This window comes from Salmo salar, chromosome ssa18 (genome assembly GCF_905237065.1).
Source record: "Salmo salar chromosome ssa18, Ssal_v3.1, whole genome shotgun sequence".
Lineage (NCBI taxonomy): Eukaryota > Metazoa > Chordata > Actinopteri > Salmoniformes > Salmonidae > Salmo > Salmo salar.
This window is the reverse complement of record NC_059459.1, coordinates 77,962,052-77,983,331: the sequence shown is the minus strand read 5'-3', so window position 1 is coordinate 77,983,331 and position 21,280 is coordinate 77,962,052. Positions and strand designations below refer to the sequence as shown.

At 40.2% G+C, this 21,280-nt stretch overlaps 2 protein-coding genes across 3 annotated transcripts; one reads left to right on the top strand and one right to left on the bottom strand.

Moving 5' to 3' along the window:
* Nucleotides 1-2,085: 2,085 nt before the first annotated feature.
* Nucleotides 2,086-15,568, bottom strand: LOC123723680 (zinc finger protein 677-like). Its single transcript, XM_045700544.1, has 3 exons — nucleotides 15,392-15,568; nucleotides 10,404-12,450; nucleotides 2,086-3,561 (listed from the first exon to the last, which is right to left on the bottom strand). The coding sequence occupies exons 2-3, from the start codon at nucleotides 10,567-10,569 to the stop codon at nucleotides 2,519-2,521; spliced, it is 1,209 nt and encodes a 402-aa protein (XP_045556500.1). The 5' UTR covers nucleotides 10,570-12,450; nucleotides 15,392-15,568; the 3' UTR covers nucleotides 2,086-2,518.
* On the top strand, nucleotides 14,857-20,628 carry LOC106578064 (zinc finger protein OZF). 2 transcript variants are annotated; one of them, XM_014156633.2, is made up of 2 exons: nucleotides 14,857-15,166; nucleotides 18,519-20,628. In XM_014156633.2, exons 1-2 carry the CDS (start codon nucleotides 15,001-15,003, stop codon nucleotides 19,892-19,894), a joined length of 1,542 nt encoding a protein of 513 aa, XP_014012108.2. In that variant the 5' UTR covers nucleotides 14,857-15,000; the 3' UTR covers nucleotides 19,895-20,628. The 2 variants fall into 2 exon arrangements, 1 of the variants encoding a protein (XP_014012108.2); XR_006760261.1 differs by lacking the exon at nucleotides 14,857-15,166 and adding an exon at nucleotides 16,074-16,234.
* Nucleotides 20,629-21,280: the final 652 nt, after the last annotated feature.

Sequence of the window (21,280 nt, the reverse complement as noted above, 5' to 3'; positions counted from 1 at the left end):
AGAAGCTAGTGGAAAGAAAAACTAAGGTCGTCACTCATTAGTTACCCACAGCCACAAAGTCAAACCACACCTATTTCTACAATTTATCTTCTTAAAATCAGATTTTTAAACATAACCCTAGCCAGGGGATTTGAACTAGCAACCTTTCGGTTACCGGCCCAATGCTCTAACCACTAGGATATCTGCTCCCCCGTGAATCAAATCAAATTGTATTGGTCACATACACGTTTAGCAGGTGTTTTTGCGGGTGCAGCGAAATGCTTGCGTTTCTAGCTCCAACAGTGCAGTAATATCTAACAATTTCACAACAAAACACACATTTAAAAGGAATTAAGAATATATACAGTTGAAGTCAGAAGTTTACATACACAGGTTGGAGTCATTAAAACTCATTTTCAACCACTCCACAAATTTCTTGTTAAACTATAGTTTTGGCAAGTCGGTGAGGACATCTACCTTGTGCATGACACAAGTAATTTTTCCAACAATTGTTTACAGACAGATTATTTAATTTATAATTCACTGTATCACAATTCCAGTGGGTCAGAAGTTTACATACACTAAGTTGACTGTGCCTTTAAGCAGCTTGGAAAGTTCCAGAAAATGATGTCATGGCTTTAGAAGCTTCTGATAAATTATGTCAATTAGCCTAAGTCAATTGGAGGTGTACTTGTGGATGTATTTCAAGGCCTACCTTCAAACTCAGTGCCTCTTTGCTTGACATCATGGGAAAAATCAAAAGAAATCAGCCAAGACCTCAGAAAAAAAATTGTAGACCGCCACAAGTCTGGTTCATCCTTGGGAGCAATTTCCAAACGCCTGAAGGTACCACGTTCATCTGTACAAACGATAGTACGCAAGTGTAAACACCATGGGACCACGCAGCCGTCATACCGCTCAGGAAGCAGACACGTTCTGTCTCCTAGAGATGAACGTACTTTGGTGAGAAAAGTGCAAATCAATCCCAGAACAGCAAAGGACCTTGTGAAGATGCTGGAGGAAACAGGTACAAGCGTATCTATATCCACAGTAAAACGAGTCCTATATCGACATAACATGAAAGGCTGCTCAGCAAGGAAGAAGCCACTGCTCCAAAACCGCCATAAAAAAACCCAGACTATGGTTTGCCACTGCACATGGGGACAAAGATCATACTTTTTGGAGAAATGTCCTCTGGTCTGATGAAACAAAAATAGAACTGTTTGGCCATAATGACCATCGTTATGTTTGGAGGAAAAAGGGGGATGCTTACAAGCCAAAGAACACCATCCCAACCGTGAAGCACGGGGGTGGCAGCATCATGTTGTGGGGGTGCTTTGCTGCAGGAGGGACTGGTGCACTTCACAAAATAGATGGCATCATGAGGTAGGAAAATGTGGATATATTGAAGCAACATCTCAAGACATCAGTCAGGAAGTTAAAGCTTGGTTGCAAATGGGTCTTCCAAATGGACAATGACCCCAAGCATACTTCCAAAGTTGTGGCAAAATGGCTTAAGGACAACAAAGTCAAGGTATTGGAGTGGCCATCACAAAGCCCTGACCTCAATCCTATAGAAAATGTGTGGGCTGAACTGAAAAAGCGTGTACGAGCAAGGAGGCCTACAAACCTGACTCAGTTACACCAGCTCTGTCAGGAGGAATGGGCCAAAATTCACCCAACTTATTGTGGGAAGCTTGTGGAAGGCTACCCGAAATGTTTGACACAAGTTAAACAATTTAAAGGCAATGCTACCAAATACTAATTGAGTGTATGTAAACTTCTGACTCACTGGGAATGTGATGAAAGAAATAAAAGCTGAAATAAATCACTCGCTCTACTATTATTCTGACATTTCACATTCTTAAAATAAAGTGGTGATCCTAACTGACCTAAGACAGGGAATTTTTACTTGGATTAAATGTCAGGAATTGTGAAAACCTGAGTTTAAATGTATTTGCCTAAGGTGTATGTAAACATCCGACTTCAACTGTATATATTTGGATGAGCAATGATGGAGCCGCATAGAATATAATACAGTACATACAGCACCAGTCAAAGATTTTTCATTTATTTGTACTATTTTCTACATTGTAGAATAATAGTGAAGACAAACTATGAAATAACTCATATGGAATCATGTCGTAACCTAAAAAGTGTTAAATAAAATCAAAATATGTTTAATATTTGAGATTCTTCAAAGTAGCCACCCTTTCCTTTGATGAGAGCTTTGCACACTCACTCAGGCATTCACCTGTCATCACCCTGGGAGACATTCCAAAAACAAACGATCAGTAATTCCTGTTATAATGACGTGAAAATATCAACACTGAACAGCAGAGCTGTGACTTTCCTACAAAACTATGTAGTGTTTGATCATTACCTCATCATTCAAATCAAACTTAATTTCATAAAAATGTTTACATAACTTTCTCACATCCAATTATCTGAGACCAACAGGAAGTTGCTCTGCTCACATCCTGCTTTTTTATTCCCATCTTCTGACAGAAGATCTTAGTTGTAATGTAATTGTTTTCTTTCAGTTTTCATCCTGTTTTCTTCCTTTGTGGATGTTTTTCACATGCGTCAGCAGGTTAATCTTCTGAGTGAAGCTCTTCCCACAGACACCACAGATAAAAGGTTTCTCTCTTGTGTGAGTCAGTTTATGCATGGTTAGATGTTCCTTGCGATTGAAGCTCTTCCCACAGTCACCACAGCTAAATGGTTTCTCTCCTGTGTGAGTCAGTTTATGCCTGGTTAGATGCTCCTTGCGATTGAAGCTCTTCCCACAGTCACCACAAGGAAATGATTTCTCTCCTGTGTGAGTCAGTTTATGCATGGTTAGATGCTCCTTGCGATTGAAGCTCTTCCCACAGTGCACACATTTAAAGGATTTCTCTCCTGTGTGAATCCTCATGTGCTTGGACAGACCTCCTTTGAGTTTGAAGGTCTTGCCACAAACAGGGCAGGTGCAGGGTTTCCCACTGTGACAGAGTCGGACATGGGCCTTCAGTTTACAGGTGGAGTTGTAGCGTTTTTTGCAGAATCTACATTCACTGGGTCTCTTCTTGGTAAGAGTCACATGCCTCTGCAGGTCAGCTTTCAGAGCAAACGTTTCACCACAATCACGGCAGTGGTGAGTTCTTCTAGCTGTGGTGCTGGGTTTGGAACAGTGTTTCTCCAATAGCGGGCTGGGATCCAATGGTGGACTGATATCAAGTCCTACTGTGTCACTGCTTAAGGCTGAGCTGTGGCTGGAGGCATTGTTTTGATTATCTGGAGGGTCACAGGGAATGTAGAGACCCTTAATGTGGGCCACAGTGCCAAAATGTTTCAGATCCCAAAGTGGGTCCTCCAGATCACATTCACTTTTCACACAGGAAGGAGTTAATATGAAATCTATGATATCAGGCTCCACCCCTTGAAGCTGCTCTTTCTTCTGACTGGTCCTGAGTTCCTCCTGTTTCTCTTTACTCTGCGTGGGCTCTGGGTCCTCCTGCCCCAGACTGGGGCTCCACTCCTGCTCACAGTGCTGCTGCTCAGGGGGAACTTCCTCCCCAGAGCCAGAGAGCTGCATGGAGTCTGGAGGGAATGAGAGAAGGAAAAGAGGTTACCTATATAGAGACTTTAGATATCAGGGTTGTGGTCAACTTGAATTCATAAACCAGTAACTTCAAGACTAGGTAAACTATAATTCCAAATCAATACCTGAAAAATATAATATAGTTTCAATTACTTCTCAATAAATTGTAGAGAAGAAGCAATTTATTAATAACGTTTTTTATTTTTATTAAAACGTAACTTTCTTTTTTATTAAACAAATAACAAAAGACGAATAGTCATGCAAACAAGCATACATACAAACTATTTACATTGCCAGGAATCCTAAACAAACAATTCATATTCATTAACACAAGTTTTAAATGCATTTTTGTTTTTCATTTTAGTTAACCTCTCTTGGGCAGGTGGGACGCTACCGTCCCACTCGCCAACAGCCAGTGAAATAGCAGGGCGCCAAGTTCAAAACAACAAAAATCTCCTAATTCAAATTTCTCAAATATACAACTATTTTACACCATTTTAAAGATAAACTTCTTGTTAATCCAACCACATTGTCCGATTTCAAAAAGGCTTTACAGCGAAAGCATAGCATTAGATTATGTCAGGACAGCACCTAGACAAGAAAAACAACACAGCCATTTTCCAAGCAAGGAGAGGCGTCACAAAAACAAGAAATACAGCTAAAATTAATCACTAACCTTTGATGATCTTCATCAGATGGCACTCATAGGACTTCATGTTACACAATACATGTACGTTTTGCTCGATAAAGTTCATATTTATATTTTAAAAAAACATTTTACATTGGCATGTAATGTCCAGAAATGTTTTGCCTCCCAAAACTTCTGGTGAATGAGCACATCAATTTACAGAAATACTCATAAACGTTGATAAAATATACAACTGTTATTCAAAGAATTATAGATACACTTCTCCTTAATGCAACCGCTGTGTCAGATTTCAAAAAAGCTTTACAGCGAAAGCAAACTTTGCAATAATCTGAGTACAGCGCTCAGTCACGAAACCAAACCCGCCATTTTGTGGAGTCAACAAAACTCAGAAATAGCATTATAAATATTCACTTACCTTTGATGATCTTCATCGGAATGCACTCCCAGGAAACCCAGTTCCACAATAAATGTTCATTTGTTTCGATAAAGTCCATATATATGTCCAAATACCTCCTTTTTGTTTGCGCGTTCAGTTGAGTAATGCAAATGCACTGTGCTCACGCAGTAAGTTCAGACGAAAAGTCAAAAAAGTTATATTACAGTTCGTAGAAACATGTCAAACGATGTATAGAATCAATCTTTAGGATGTTATCATAAATCTTCCAACTGGATGATTTCTTTGTCTTCAAAAAAGAAAAGAAACACAGCTAACTCTCACGGGAGCGCGCGCCACTGAGCTCATGTCATTTTCTCAGTCATCTGATTCCAAGACCTCTTATTCTCTCCCCATTCACAGTAGAAGCATGAAACAACATTCTAAAGACTGTTGATAACTAGTGGAAGCCTTAGGAAGTGCAAAATGACCTCAAATACACTGTATACTGGATAGGCAATCACTTGAAAAACTACAAACCTCAGATTTCCACACTTCCTGGTTGGATTTCTCTCAGGTTTTTGCCTGCCATATGAGTTCTGTTATACTCACAGACATCATTCAAACAGTTTTAGAAACTTCAGAGTGTTTTCTATCTACTAATAATATGCATATCCTACCTTCTGGCCCCGAGTAGCAGGCAGTTTAATTTGGGCACGCTTTTCATCCAAAATTCCAAATGCTGCCCCCTACCCTAGTGAAGTTAAACTAGTGCCATATTGTTTAAATTTATAAAGTGAAAAAAGTTAGTTTTTGAATTAGACCATTTGCGAATATGAAATGTACCTAGTATTATTAGCAGTTGAATTAAATATACTACATCTTTATCTATGTCAGAATTTCAGAAATAAATCAGTATATCAAAACCATTAAATAGTACAACCGGTCCGATTCTTTTTGTAACAAAATTCTGTATGTCAATCCCAAAACATTCTACTATAAATACAGGCAAAAAACAAATGCAAAATGGTCTCCTTCTCCATTCCACAGAAATCACATTTATAGTCAATATTCAGCTTGAATCTTTCCAAAATATGTTTCACAGGATAAATTCTATTTAACATTTTAAATGAAACTTCCTTTACCTTGTTACTGATACAATATTTGTTAGCAATTTTCCATGCTTTCCCCCATTGTATATCACCATAGATATTTGACCAAAAGAATCTTGCTGAGGGAATTGTAGTATCACAAACAATATTCCTAATCTGTTTATTACTACATTTATCTTTGATGTTAATATTGCCAATGAATATATTTTCATGTAAATCTATGTTACTTACATCAACCACAGAGAAATTTAAAAGACATACAACCCACTTCGGAATCGCATCAAAAACAATTTCATATTCTTTCGGGAGTTATGGGAATTTTAAACTTATCAAGAAATTCCCCATATGAGAGTAGATATCCATCCTCATTCAGTAACTGACCAACCAAAATAATTTTATTCTCAAACCAGTTATGAAAAAAAAGACATGCGATTTAAAAAATATATTTTTTGTTCGATATAGCGTACCTGTGAGGGGAAAAAATTGTGTTTATACGCTAACATCCAAGCTAAAATTGCCTGCTTATGGAATTTGGCCAACTTTACTGGGATTTTATCAACATCAAAATTGCATCGAAGCAAAAATTCTAAACCGCCAACAGAGTCAAATAAATACGTAGGGAAGACATTCCAAACACTGTTCTGGTTCTTAACCTGTTTAGGATAGGGGGCAGTATTTTCACGTCCGGATAAAAAAACGTACCCGATTTAATCTGGTTATTACTCCTGCCCAGAAACTAGAATATGCATATAATTAGTAGATTTGGATAGAAAACACCCTAATGTTTCTAAAACTGTTTGAATGGTGTCTGTGAGTATAACAGAACTCATATGGCAGGCCAAAACCTGAGAAGATTCCATACAGGAAGTGCCCTGTCTGACCATTTCTTGTCCTTCTATAGCCTCGTTATGGAAAATAGAGGATCTCTGCTGTAACGTGACATTTTCTAAGGCTCCCATAGGCTCTCAGAAGGCGCCAGAACGGGGAATGATGACTCTGCAGTCCCTGGGCGAAAAACAGTAGGGCTTTTGGAAAGTGGTCGTTCTGAGAACAATGACACGGGTGCGCGCGTGCATATGAAGACTCCATTTTCTATTTTCAGTGTTTGAACGAAAACAAGGTTTCCCGGTCGGAATATTATCGCTATTTTACGAGAAAAAAATACCCCCAAAAAATAATAATAATAATAAAAAATAAAAAAAACGCACAAAAATGTATTTTAAACAGCGTTTGACATGCTTCAAAGTACGGTAATGGAATATTTAGAATTTTTTTGTCACGATACGCACCGGCGCGTCACCCTTCGGACAGTGTCTTGAACGCAAGAACAAAATGCAGCTATTTGGATATAACTATGGATTATTTGGAACCAAAACAACATTGGGTGTTGAAGTAGAAGTCCTGGGAGTGCATTCTGACGAAGAACAGCAAAGGTAATCCAATTTTTCTTATAGTAAATCTGACTTTGGTGAGGGCTAAACTTGGTGGGTGTCTAAATAGCTAGCCCTGTGATGCCGGGCTATCTACTTAGAATATTGCAAAATGTGCTTTCACCGAAAAGCTATTTTAAAATCGGAAACCGCGATTGCATAAAGGAGTTCTGTATCTATAATTTTTTTGTGAACGTTTATTGTGAGTAATTTAGTAAATTCACCGGAAGTGTTCGGTGGGTATGCTAGTTCTGAACGTCACATGCTAATGTAAAAAACTGTTTTTTTATATAAATATGAACTTGATTGAACAAAACATGCATGTATTGTATAACAATGTCCTGGGAGTGTCATCTGATGAAGATCAAAGGTTAGTGCTGCATTTAGCTGTGGTTTTGGTTTTTGTGACATTATATGCTAGCTTGAAAAATGGGTGTGTGATTATTTCTGGCTGGGTACTCTCCTGACATAATCTAATGTTTTGCTTTCGTTGTAAAGACTTTTTGAAATCGGACAATGTGGTTAGATAAAGGAGAGTCTTGTCTTTAAAATGCTGTAAAATAGTCATATGTTTGAAAAATTGAAGTTTTTGGATTTGAGGAGTTTGTAATTCGCGCCACGCTCTATCATTGGATATTGGCGACTAGATGTAAGAGGTTTTAACATACGTCAGAATCCAATTTATTTTAAAAGTATTATTTAGAGTATTGAAATCTAAAACCTCAAGACCTCCTTGTTCTTGGGCATTAGAGAGAATATCTTTCGTAAATAGTGAGGCTTGTTCCTCCTTGCATATAACAATTTCAAGATAAGGTTACTTATCTTTAATTGGGATACCATATACTTCCTGTAAAAAACACAACCCTTGATATTAATTTTCATTCTCGAAACTAAGGAAAAGTCTTCAATACAGGAAACTGCTTTAGAAACCTCATTCCTTTTTCAAAAAAATATGGTGTTATCAGCCAGTTGACATAGTTTAAATTCATTGCCAAGTGCTGAAACACCTTGAAAATTACCTTTCTTGATATGAAGAGCCATAATTTGAGTAACCAATAAAAATGGACTAGATGGGCAGCCCTGCCTAATGCCACGGCCAATATTACATCTTTGGGATGTCCCGTGAGCTAATTTTACAGAGCTAGTACAACCAATATATAAAGTTTGGACTGCAAAAAAAAAAAAAGTCACCAAACCAACCCCACAAAATCCCCACCCCATATTACGTTGGCCAATGGAAATTTAGACATTTTACTTATTTTCCTCTCAATGTCTCTAAATAAAAAAAATCAGTTACTTGACTTGTTATTGGAAGCATAAGTTTTTACAACAATGAATTGAATGAGGTTGACATCTACCAATAGCATAATTAATCTCCCTGTATTATCTGCTTCATGACTCAATACATGACCCTTAAAGTTGCCTATTAAAATAGCGACACCAGCTGACCGATTAGTACCAAATGAAAACCAAATATCATTCCCCCACTGACACTTCCAAAACGCAGTATCTGTGGAACAGGCATGAGTTTCTTGAATGAAATAAAAAAGTCGGCACTCTTACCCTTACAATACAAAAATAAAGATTTCCTTTTCAAAATATTACAGATTCCGCTGGCATTAATAGAAAAAAAAGAAATTGACATTTACCATCACAGTGACTATATGAAGAATATTAAACTTGTATACGTTCACATGAATCGGGTTCTCACAAAAAGAAAAGTTCTTACTAGTTGCAAATAAAAACAGTCCTTTGCACCACGCAAGTGGTTGACTTAAATTATATATTTTTATACAATTGCAAATAACATTGTACCATAGATTGGTAAAACAAATAGCCATCAAGCTAACATTAAGTGTCGGTGCGAATTTCCCTGCCATAAAAAAATGTATATAAAAAAAGTTTGGTTCACACAAACAATGCTCTTTCCTCAAGAAATATAAAGTTTTATCAGATGCAAATAATACTCAGTCCTGCACATCTCACTTGATAAATCAAGCAGTCAACAAGCTAGGCGTCAGCGTGAATTTCCCTTCCATTAACAAAAGCCTTTGCTCCCGCAAAGCATGCACTTTTCCCTTCCTTCCTTCCTTCCTTGCTCTCTCAATCATTGGCCACAGACGATTCCGAGCTTCCCTGTCAAACGCTGTCAGATCCTTCTTGTTCTTCTTGAACTAGTCATTGTGCTGTGCTGGAGATGAATCTCATGATCACTGGTCGTGGTGGCTGGTCGTTTTCCCCATCTCTCAGCCTACCCAGGCGGCGCACTACATCCAGAGAACCAACATTTCACTCCTCCTATTGCCCTGCAAATGTCCTTCACTTTTGCTTTGATGTTCTTGTCAGATTTTTCTGCTATTCCATAAATTCGAAGATTCCATCTCCGACTATACCGGTCATTCTCGTTTACCTTTGACTCCATTTCAGTGAGTTTCTTTCTCCTGCTTTGCAATCTGAACTTTCGCTGTTGCGTTCTACTGTTTGAGTTTTTACTTCCTCAGCATTGAAATCAATCAATTTCTTCAGGTTAAAGATACTGATAGTGTTCTTTTTCACTAAATCCATGATGTCATCTGCGCTCTCTTTGATGTTAGCCGTAAGGATGCAGGCGATGTTGTCCTGTAGTTGGCTCATTGATGGTTCACTTCTCAGCTTCTTTGGAAGTTGCTCCTTGGTTAGGGTATTCGGGTAGGAATCACATTCACCACCCCCCCCCCTTTTTTTTTTTTTTTACACTGCAAGCATATGAGTGAGTTTCAACAATGCCTCTCTTCTCCTTGGAAGTTTCAACATCCATTATCTCAGCAACAGTTTGGTCATGTCCTGATTCCATGCTACTAGCTATGAAGACGTTAGCAGGCTAAAATAACTACACACGTTGAAACTTTTCGATAGCTAGCTTGTTCGTTGGAAATCGTGAAAATATTTCAATGGTTTGATTAATTACAAAATTATTGAAAATAGCTACATTGTATGGTTAGATATTATTTTTGGTGAGAAAAAAAAAACACAAATTGCAACTGCAGTCTAAAACTATAAACTTTGTGAGAAAAGCCTAAAATTGTTCCTTAGCTAGAAATATTACACCGGCTCATGCCGCCATCTTGAGCCCTTTAAAAAGTTACAATCAAATAACTTCCTGGTTTTTATGACGCAAAGTTTTTATCCATGCGCGGTAAATATAAAAACAACTTCTTCAAATGGATCAAATGGTGATCAGTTAAATATATCAATAAGGTAGAACTATAGCTAGCTATCAGTAGCGCTACATACTAACCTATTCTACATAGTTGATTCTCCGGTGTCCTCCGCAGCAGTCTCCGTAGCCGATCATTCTCCTCCTGGTATTCTACTACCGTTTTCTCAACTGCCCCGAAAATCTCCACAGCAGCCGCCGTTAAACGGTCATTTAAAAACACACGCAACAACTGTAGTTTAGACATTTTCAGTCGAATGAAAGTTGGGTAGTCTGTTCCGTTCAGTCGGTATGTCTTTCTTTACTCCACGCAATGAATGCAAACTCTTTCCCAATCCTACTTCCGTGTATTAGTCAAGGAATATCTTAATTTTTATCCGTCGTTCTAGTTGTTGACGAACCCAGAAACACACAACAGCGCCACCAGCTGGATGGGGGTTTACTACTGTGCAAGGCAGCATACAGGCCAGTAGTGAAGGGAAACGATAACTACATGTTGACAAACAAAGGTTATCATAAGTAAAGGATGATCTGGGACAATCAACTGATTATCATTACTCTATACGAGATGAAAGCAATATCATGAATGAGCAGCATTAGGTCAGAATTGATGAGAAATACTCTTGGACAAATGAAAGGAGTCCTTTTCTGGATTTATATTTAATATAATGTATCAATAACATCAGCCCGACCATTATGTCATCACCTTAGAGACCATTACGTCATCACCTTAGAGACCATTACGTCATCACCTTAGAGACCATTACGTCTTCACCTTAGAGACCATTACGTCATCACCTTAGAGACCATTACGTCATCACCTTAGAGACCATTACGTCATCACCTTAGAGACCATTACGTCATCACCTTAGAGACCATTATGTCATCACCTTAGAGACCATTATGTCATCACCTTAGAGACCATTACGTCATCACCTTAGAGACCATTATGTCATCACCTTAAAGACCATTACGTCATCACCTTAGAGACCATTACGTCATCACCTTAGAGACCATTACGTCATCACCTTAAAGACCATTATGTCATCACCTTAAAGACCATTACATCATCACCTTAGAGACCATTATGTCATCACCTTAAAAGACCATTACGTCATCACCTTAAAGACCATTATGTCATCACCTTAAAGACAGTCCAAATCAAACGTCCAGATTTGACTGTTTCTAATGAAAATTGAGCAGACGTTGTACAGCAGACATGTGAATGTCCTACAATACTCTATACTGCTTAATCATTACCTCATCATTCAAATCAAACTTTATTTACATACAATGTTTTACGACATTAAATTCATTAAAGATCTATTTATCTGAGACCCACAGTATGAATGGTCTGGAGTTGCTTTCCTTTCCTAAGAGTGTTGTCCACATCCTGCCTTTTTATTCCCATCTTCTGAAAGAAGATTTTCTTTCTTTGTGGATATTATCCATATGCTTCAGCAGATTAGTCTTCCGAGCTAATATTTTACCACAGACTGAGCAGGTTCAGTTAGGTGCTCCTTGCGATTGAAGCTCTTCCCACAGTCACCACAGCTAAATGATGTGAAACCTCATGTGCATGGACAGATTTCCTTTTTGTTTGTAGAGAAGGTCTTGCCACAAAAGGGGCAGGTGCAGGTTCCCCGATTTGAGCATTCAAATCCAATGGTGGGTTGGGATCCAATGATTGGCTGCTGTCAAGTCCTTCTGGGTCGCTCCTTATGGCTGAGCTCTGGCTGTAGGCATTGTATTGATTATCTGGAAGGTCACAGGCAATGTCAAAACCCTTTAGGTTGGTCACAGTGCCAAAAGGATTAGGATTCACCGGTTTAGAGTAACTCTCCCAGTTCTCTACATTTTGGGTTTGGGGATGAGTGAAGGACTGAAGTGGGTCCTCCAGATCAAATTCACTTTTTACACAGGGAGGAGTGAATAGGAACTCTATATCAGGCTCCACCCCTTGAAGCTGCTCTTCCTCCTGACTGGTTCCTGAGTTCCTCCTCTTCCTCTTTAATCTGTGTGGGCTCTGAGTCCTCCTGCCCCAGATTGGGGCTCCACTCCTGCTCACAGTGCTGCTGCTCAGGGGGAACCTCCTCTTCAGAGACGGCGAGGGAGAGCTGCAAGGAGTCTGAAGGGAAGGAGAGGAGTTTAGAGGTTATACGGACTTTAGACTAGCTGAGAAAACTGAACTCCACCGTCTAGACAGTACCAGTCAAAAGTTTAGACACACCAACTCATTCAGGGGTTTTTGTTTATTTTTTACATTGTAGAATAATAGTGAAGATATCAAAACTATGAAATAATACATGGAATAACTACATGGAATCATGTAGTCACCAAAAAAGTGTTAAATAAATCAAAATATATTTTATATTCTTCAAAGTAGCCACCCTTTGCCTTGAGGACAGCTTTGCACACTCTTGGCATTCTCTCAAGCAGCTTCACCTGGAATGCTTTTCCAACAGTCTTGAAGGAATTCCCACATATGTTGAGCACGTGTTGGCTGCTTTTCCTTCACCCTGCGGTCCAACTTATCCCAAACCATCTCAATTTGATTGAGGTTGGGTGATTGTGGAGGCCAGGTCATCTGAAGCAACACTCCATCACTCTCCTTCTTGGTCAAATAGCCCCTACACAGCCTGGAGGTGTGTTGGGTCATTGTCCTGTTGAAAAATATAGGATAATCCCACTAAGTGCAAACCAGATGAGATGGCGTATTGCTGCAGAATGCTGTGGTAGCCATGCTGGTTAAGTGTGCCTTGAATTCTAAATAAATCACTGACAGTGTCACCAGCAAAGCACCCCCCACACTATCACACCTCCTCCTCCATGCTTCACGGTGGAAACCACACATGTGCAGATCATCCGTTCACCTACTCTGCGTCTCACAAAGACACAGCGATTGGAACCAAATTTGGACTCATCAGACCAAAGGACAGATTTTTACCAGTCTAATGTCCATTGCTTGTATTTCTTGGCCCAAGCAAGTATCTTCTTCTTCTTGGTATCCTTTAGTAGTGGTTTCTTTGCAGCAATTCGACCATGAAGGCCTGATTCACGCAGTCTCCTCTGAACAGTTGATGTTGAGATGTGTCTGCTACTTGAACTCTGTAAAGCATTTATTTGGGCTACAATTTCTGAGGCTGGTAACTCTAATTAACTTATACTCTGCAGCAGAGGTGACTCTGGGTCTTCCTTTCCTGTGGCGGTCCAAACGGGAGCCAGTTTCATCATAGTGCTTGATGGTTTTTAGGAGGACCCAGAGACCACACAGATTAAAGAGGAAGAGGAGGAAGTCAGGACCAGTCAGGAGGAAGAGCAGCTTCCAGGGCTGGAGGCTGATATCAGAGAGCTTATATTCACTCCTTCCTGTGTGAAAAGTGAATGTGATCTGGAGGACCCACTTTGGTCCTTGACTCTTCCCCAAAACCAGACTGTGGAGAACAGAGAGAGTGACTCTAAACCAGTGGATCTCAAACCTTTTGGCACTGTGACCCACCTAAGGGGTGTTGCAATTCCCTCTGACCCTCCAGACAATCAAAACAATGCCTACAGCCACAGCTCAGCCGTATAAGTAGTAACACAGTTGGACTTGACAGCTGCCCACCATTGGATTCAAACACACCAATGGGGGAACCCTGCACTTGCCCATTTTGTGACAAACAAAAAGGAAATCTGTCCATGCACATGAGGATTCACACAGGCGGGAACCTATTTAAATGTGGTGAATGTGAGAAACGCTTCAATCTCAAGGAACAACTAACCAGACATACTGCATATGCATTCACAGAGGACAGAAAACATTCAGCTGTAATTTTTGCTTTTAAAAGCTTCAAATCAGAAGGGGGACTTAAGGAGGTACATACTGACTCACACATGAGAGAAACCATTTAGCTGTGGTGACTGCGGTAAAGGCTTCATTTGCAAGGAGCACCTAATTGCACATATAAAGACTGACACAGGATAAGTTTCAGTCTCAAGCAGAATCTTACCATGCATAAACTGGTAAATAGATCTATGATGAATTTACTGTTTTAAAACATTGTATGTAAATAAAGTTTGATTTGAATGATGAGGTAATGATTAAGCAGTATAGAGTATTGTTGGAAATTCACAGGTAGGCTGTACAAAGTCTGTAGAATGTTCTATTAGAAACAGGAATATCTGGTCGTTTGATTTGGACTGTCTCTAAGGTGATGACGTAATGGTCTCTCGAGGTGATGACATAATGGTCAGGATGTTGTAATTTATACATTATATTAAATACAATTACAGAAAAGGACTCCTTTCATTTGTCAAAGAGCATTTCTCAACAATTCTGACATAATGCTGCTCATTCATGATTATTGATTTGATATTGTATAGAGTAATGATATACTGTCGACTCCTGATTAATAATTTATGATAACCACTGTTTGTCAACATGTAGTTATCGTTTCCCTTCACTACTGGCCTGTAGGCTGCCTTGCACAGTAGTAAACCCCCATCCAGCTGGTGGCGCTGTTGTGTGTTTCTGGGCTCGTCACCAACTTGAACAAAGGACTTTATCAAATTCCTTGACTAGAACATGGAAGTTGGATTAGATACGTGTTTGTTTTGATTTTGCATTCCTTATGTGGAGTTAACAAATACACACTAACTAATCTAAATAGGCTACCAAACTCTCATTCGACTGAAAATGTCTAAACAACAGTTGTTGCGTGAGTTTTTAAATGATCGTTTAATGGCGGCTGCTGTGGAGATTTTCGGGGAAGTTGAGAAAACGGTAGTAGAATACCAGGAGGAGAATGATCGGCTACGGAGACTGCTGCGGAGGACACCGGGGAATCAACTATGTAGAATAGGTTCGTATGTAGCGCTACTGATAGCTAGCTATAGCTATGTTTTATCAGTTGTGGAAAAAGTAGACAATTGTCATACTTGAGTAAAAGTAAAGATACCTAATAGAAAATGACTCAAATAAAAGTCACCCAGTAAAATACTACTTGAGTAAAAGTCTAAAAGTATTTGGTTTTAAATACACTTGTCTTAAGTATCACAAGGAAATGTAATTGCTAAAATATACTTACGTATCAAAAGTTTACGGATAGCCTGGGCCACACTCCCAACATAATTTACAAACAAAGCATTTGTGTTTAGTGAGTCCGCCAGATCAGATGCTGTTGTAATGACCAGGGATTTTCTCTTCTAGTGCATTGCACCATTTCCTGTAATTTTGGGTGTCAGGGAAAATGTTTGCAGTAGAAAGTACATTATTTTCTTTAGGGATGTAAAAAGTAAAAGTTGTCATAAATACTTAAGTAGTATTTTACAGTATTTTACTTAAGTACTTTACACCACTGTATTTTATTGATAAACTGTTACCTGATCACCATTTAATTAATTAAGTTGTTTTTAATCTTGAGAAAAACATTGTCATGAAAACCAAGAAGTGATTTCAATTTGTAATTCAAAAAAGGATTCTAAAAAAAATAAGTAGCTTATTCTCTAAAATGTATTGAGACATTTAAAAATAGATTCTAGTTTTCAAATATTGAATTAGAATTATAGTTCACGTAGTCCTGATTTAACTGGCTTAAAGGTTCAAATTGACTCTAAAGTCTGTATAGGCAGAGATATAGAGAATGGTGCAATTTGGGGCATTGCTGCATGTGGGCATTATATAGTGGTACATTTTTATTTTTTTTAAACTAAGACAGGCGGGGGCGCTCCAGTACAGTAGGAGGCGATAATGCATAAATAACGTTGTATGCAGATAAACCCCACAGAAGAAGAGGTGGGGCTGACACTGGTAGCTAGCTAGTACACCGGTAGACCTTCGCCCCGACTGTCGGACACTGTTTTCCCGTAGTCCTGTTAACGATGTCGAGGGAAGGTGTTCGGGAAGCGCGAGTGAAGGACACTGTGTGCTGGTAAGGAGGACTCCAGTAGGCGGGGCGACACTAACTAGAAAGCACACGGTGTCGCTAACTAACTAGCAAGCACACGGTGTCGCTAACTAACTAGCAAGCACACGGTGTCGCTAACTAACTAGCAAGCACACGGTGTCGCTAGCTAACTAGCAAGCACACGGTGTCGCTAACTAACTAGCAAGCACACGGTGTCGCTAGCTAACTAGCAAGCACACGGTGTCGCTAACTAACTAGCAAGCACACGGTGTCGCTAACTAACTAGCAAGCACACGGTGTCGCTAACTAGCAAGCACACGGTGTCGCTAACTAACTAGAAAGCACACGGTGTCGCTAACTAACTAGCAAGCACACGGTGTCGCTAACTAACTAGCAAGCACACGGTGTCGCTAACTAACTAGCAAGCTAACTAACCATCTTTTGGGCACTGTTTTCCCGTAATGTGGGCAGTTTTTCGGCAGTGGGAGTGAAGGACACTGTCTACTGGTGTCGCCCCTGCCTCCCGCTAGATGGTAAGGAGGACTCTGGTACACAGTAGGCGGGGGCAAAAAAACTCACATAATACTTCCGTTTCCCTTTTGACACACATTTAAAAGTGTCACACAAGCATGAAGATGTCATACTCAATCGGGGGCGTTCATGGAGAAACCAACGGGATGCTGGGGAGCGTTCATGAAGCAACCAACGGGATGCTGGGAAGGGGGGTTCATGAAGAAACCAACGGGATGCTGGGAGGTGTTCATGAAGCAACCAATGGGATGCTGGGTGGGGGCGTTCATGAAGAAACCAATGGGATGCTGGGGGGCGTTCATGAAGCAACCAACGGGATGCTGGGAAGGGGGGGGTTCATGAAGAAACCAACGGGATGCTGGGAGGTGTTCATGAAGCAACCAATGGGATGCTGGGTGGGGGCGTTCATGAAGAAACCAATGGGATGCTGGGGGCGTTCATGAAGCAACCAACGGGATGCTGGGAAGGGGGGGTTCATGAAGAAACCAACGGGATGCTGGGAGGTGTTCATGAAGCAACCAATGGGATGCTGGGTGGGGCGTTCATGAAGAAACCAATGGGATGCTGGGCGGGGGCGTTTATGAAGAAACCAATGGGATGCTGGGCGGGGGCGTTTATGAAGAAACCAGTGGGATGCTGGGTGGGGTCGTTCATGAAGAAACCAATGGGATGCTGGGTGGGGGCGTTCATGAAGAAACTAATGGGATGCTGGGTGGGGGCGTTCATGAAGAAACCAATGGGATGCTGGGTGGGGGCGTTCATGAGGAAACCAATGGGATGCTGGGTGGGGGCGTTCATGAAAAAACCAATGGGATGCTGGGGGGGGCGTTCATGAAGAAACCAATGGGATGCTGGGCGGGGGGGGGCGTTTATTAAGAAACCAACGGGATGCTCGAAGGGGGCCGCAATCACACACAATTGGAAATACTGGATATAATGAGATGTCTCCGCCTTAACAATGGGATTCACTGTCCACAGAGCGGAATGGTCAGGCTGTCTATTCCTCTCTTTGGATTGGTGGATACATCTCATTATTTGAATACTTTTTTGAATATTATAAAAATCAACCGCCTCTATTCAATGGAGAGTGAGATGCTGTGATCGCATAATGGTCACAGTATTCTAGATAACAGAACAGACTATAATAGCATAGTATAACATTACTTAAAGACTAAAACACCACCACATTCAATCGTGCATCACAATTCTTCCAAGTTTTACCTGTGAAACATCCCATGCAGCGTCATTCTGCATAGTAACCGTTTGATCTCGGTCAATTTCATGGGTATATGCGTTTTGGATCTTCCTGAGTTATGCAGTATTGTTTTTAAGTATCCTACAGTGTTGTGTTGAATGATGGAGTGAATACATTTTTAGGGCAGATTGTGTTTAAAAGCTGTAGCATATCCTACCTGTGTATTTTGCCTAGTGGTGCGCACTATTTAGCCTCAAGATTGTTTTTTATTTTAATAAATTGGGTTCTGTTATGTACAATGCTTTGATCTTGTTGACACCGATTTACCTGTATTAAACGAGCACCAGAACAGCCTGTTCTCTACATGTAGTAGAATAGACACATAGTGAATGGCAAAGAAGCTTCGGGAAGCTCCAGCTCTTTTAGTGAAGGGGACTAAAGATCTGGAAGAGATCCTGCAGCCACACAGTAATAATTAACGATCTGCTTAATGTAGAAAGATTTTGGGCAGAGTAAACCCTCTCGCTTCGCTTCTTCCTTTCTGGTATAGGTAACCTCTGCTCCTCCTCTCCTTCCCTCCAGACTCCCTGCAGCTCTCTGTCTCTGAAGAGGATGTTCCCCCTGAGCAGCAGCACTGTGAGCAGGAGTGGAGCCCCAGTCTGGGACAGGAGGACCCAGAGCCCACACAGATTAAAGAGGAACAGGAGGAACTCAGGAGCAGTCAGGAGGAAGAGCAGCTTCAAGGGGTGGAGCCTGATATCATAGATTTAGATTTCACTCCTCCCTGTGTGAAAAGTGAATGTGATCAGGAGGACCCACTTTGGTCCTTGACTCTTCGTCAAACCAAGACTGTGGAGAACAGAGAGCGTGAATCTGAACCAGTGGATCTGAAACCTTTTGGCACTGTGACCCACCTAAGGGGTCTGGACATTCCCTGTGACCCTCCAGATAATCAAAACAATGCCTCAGCCATAAGCAGCAACCCAGTAGGACTTGACAGCAGCCCACCATTGGATCCCAGCCCACCATTGGATCCCAGCCCACCATTGGAGGAACACTGTTCCAAACCCAGCATCACATCTAGAAAAACTCACCACTGCCGTGACTGTGGTAAAACATTTGCTCTGAAAGCTGATCTGCAGAGACATGTGACTCTCACCAAGAAGAGACTCGGTGAATGTAGATTCTGCAAAAAACGCTACAACTCTACCTGTAAACTGAAGGCCCATGTCCGACTCTGTCACAGTGGGAAACCTTGCACCTGCCCTGTTTGTGGCAAGACCTTCAAATACAAAGGAGTTCTGCCCAAGCACATGAGGATTCACCAAGGAGAGAAATCTTTAAGCCGTGCTGACAGTGAGAAAAGCTTCAGTCACAAGGGTGCCCTAAACTTGCATAAACTGACTCACACTGGAGAAAAAACATTTAGCTGTGGTGACTGTGAGAAAAGCTTCAATCTCAAGAATAACCTAACCAGGCATAAACTGATTCACACAGGAGAGAAATCATTTAGCTGTGGTGACTGTGGGAAAAGCTTCAGCCTCAAGAATAACCTAACCAGGCATAAACTGATTCACACAAGAGAGAAACCATTTAGCTGTGGTGTCTGTGGAAAAAGCTTTAGTCAGAAAGGGGACCTAGGGAGGCACAAACTGACTCACACAGATGATAAACCATTTAGCTGTGGTGACTGCGGGAAAAACTTCAGACAGAAAGGGGACCTAAGGAGACACATACTGATTCACACAGGAGAGAAACCATTTAGCTGTGGTGACTGTGGGAAAAGCTTCAATCAGAAGGGGGACCTAAGTAGGCATAGACAGACTCACACAGGAGAGAAACAACATGGCTGCTCAGTCTGTGGTAAAAGATTCATTCGTAAGGCTCATCTGCTGAAGCATGTGAATAACGTCCACAAAGAAAGAAAACAGGATGAAAACAAGAACAACGAAAATTAGGATTAAAATCTAGTTAGGACAAAGAGGATCTGCGGTTAGCAGATGGGAATTAAAAGGCAGGATGTGGACACTTAGAAAAACAAAGCAACTCTGGATTATTGACGCTGTGGTTTTTCAAATAAATGAATGTGTGATGGATTTACTTTTTGTAAAACGTTTTATACCAATAAAGTTTCATTTGAACAATGAGGTAATGTTCAAAGAGTAGCATCCCAGTATTATGGGAATTAGCCAGCTAGCCATGCCTTGAAATGGGCATGGTCTAATTGATTCAACAAACAAAAAAACATAAATTTAGATTTTTTTTTTTAAATGAACCAGAAAAGCAGTAGTTATTTCTGGTAGCTTATCAAAGATCAATAGCTAAATCCTTGATTCTGCTAGGTAGTAGACCCCTCTGCTATTACGTTAGTCATTTAGCAGACGCTCTTATGCAGAACGACTTAAAGGAGCAATTAGTGTTAAGTGTCTTGCTCAAAGGGTACATCAACAGATTTTTCACCAAGTCGGCTCTGGGATTTGAACCAGCGACCTTTCGGTTACTGGTCCAACCCCCTTAACAGCTAGGCTACCTGCCGATCCTGTCTGAAGTCTGTTGATGTTTTCACATCATAAAAAAAATAATATATTTTATCTGTTTGTTTTGGAATGTCTCTCGGGGCGATGAGAGAATAATCTAACTGATGTTATTGATACATAAAAATAAAAAAATTCTGTCTGAAAAAAAATCTTCATCCATTTGTCCAAGTGTATTTATAATTAATTTTGACCTAATGCATCTTATTAAATGGTATTGATTTAATCTCGTATATGGAGTAATGATATACAGTCGACTCCTGATGATCAATTGATTCTCCCAGATTATCCTATACTGATGAAAACCACTGTTCAGGGTTGGGTAGTAACGGATTACATGTAACAGGGATTAGTTCATCCAAATTACCCAAAAAATAAAGTAACTAATCAACCCGGATTACTTAAAAAAAGAAGACGTGTAATCGGGTTTACAATTACATTCTTAAAAACAGCTGATTTATATTTTGGATTACTTGTCTTCATCTAATATCAATAGGCAGTGGTGACTCAATGTGCCTTTTAAAGGAAATTCTGCTACTTTGTGCCAGAACGGTACCTGTTCCAGAATGTTCCTACCCCATTTATCTGCCATGACCTTCAACCGTCCAATCAACAGATCGGGCAGCCAAGGTTCTCCCTTACTGCTTTTGGCTCCCAATGTGAAACTCCACTATAAACTCACTCAGACACACAAAATAACATTGTTTAATTAGGAACGTCTTCATTTCTTAATTCAAAATATAGTTATTTTTTTTATATAAAGAGAAAAGGGGAAAAATAACAAATATATTCTTAATTATTATTATTATT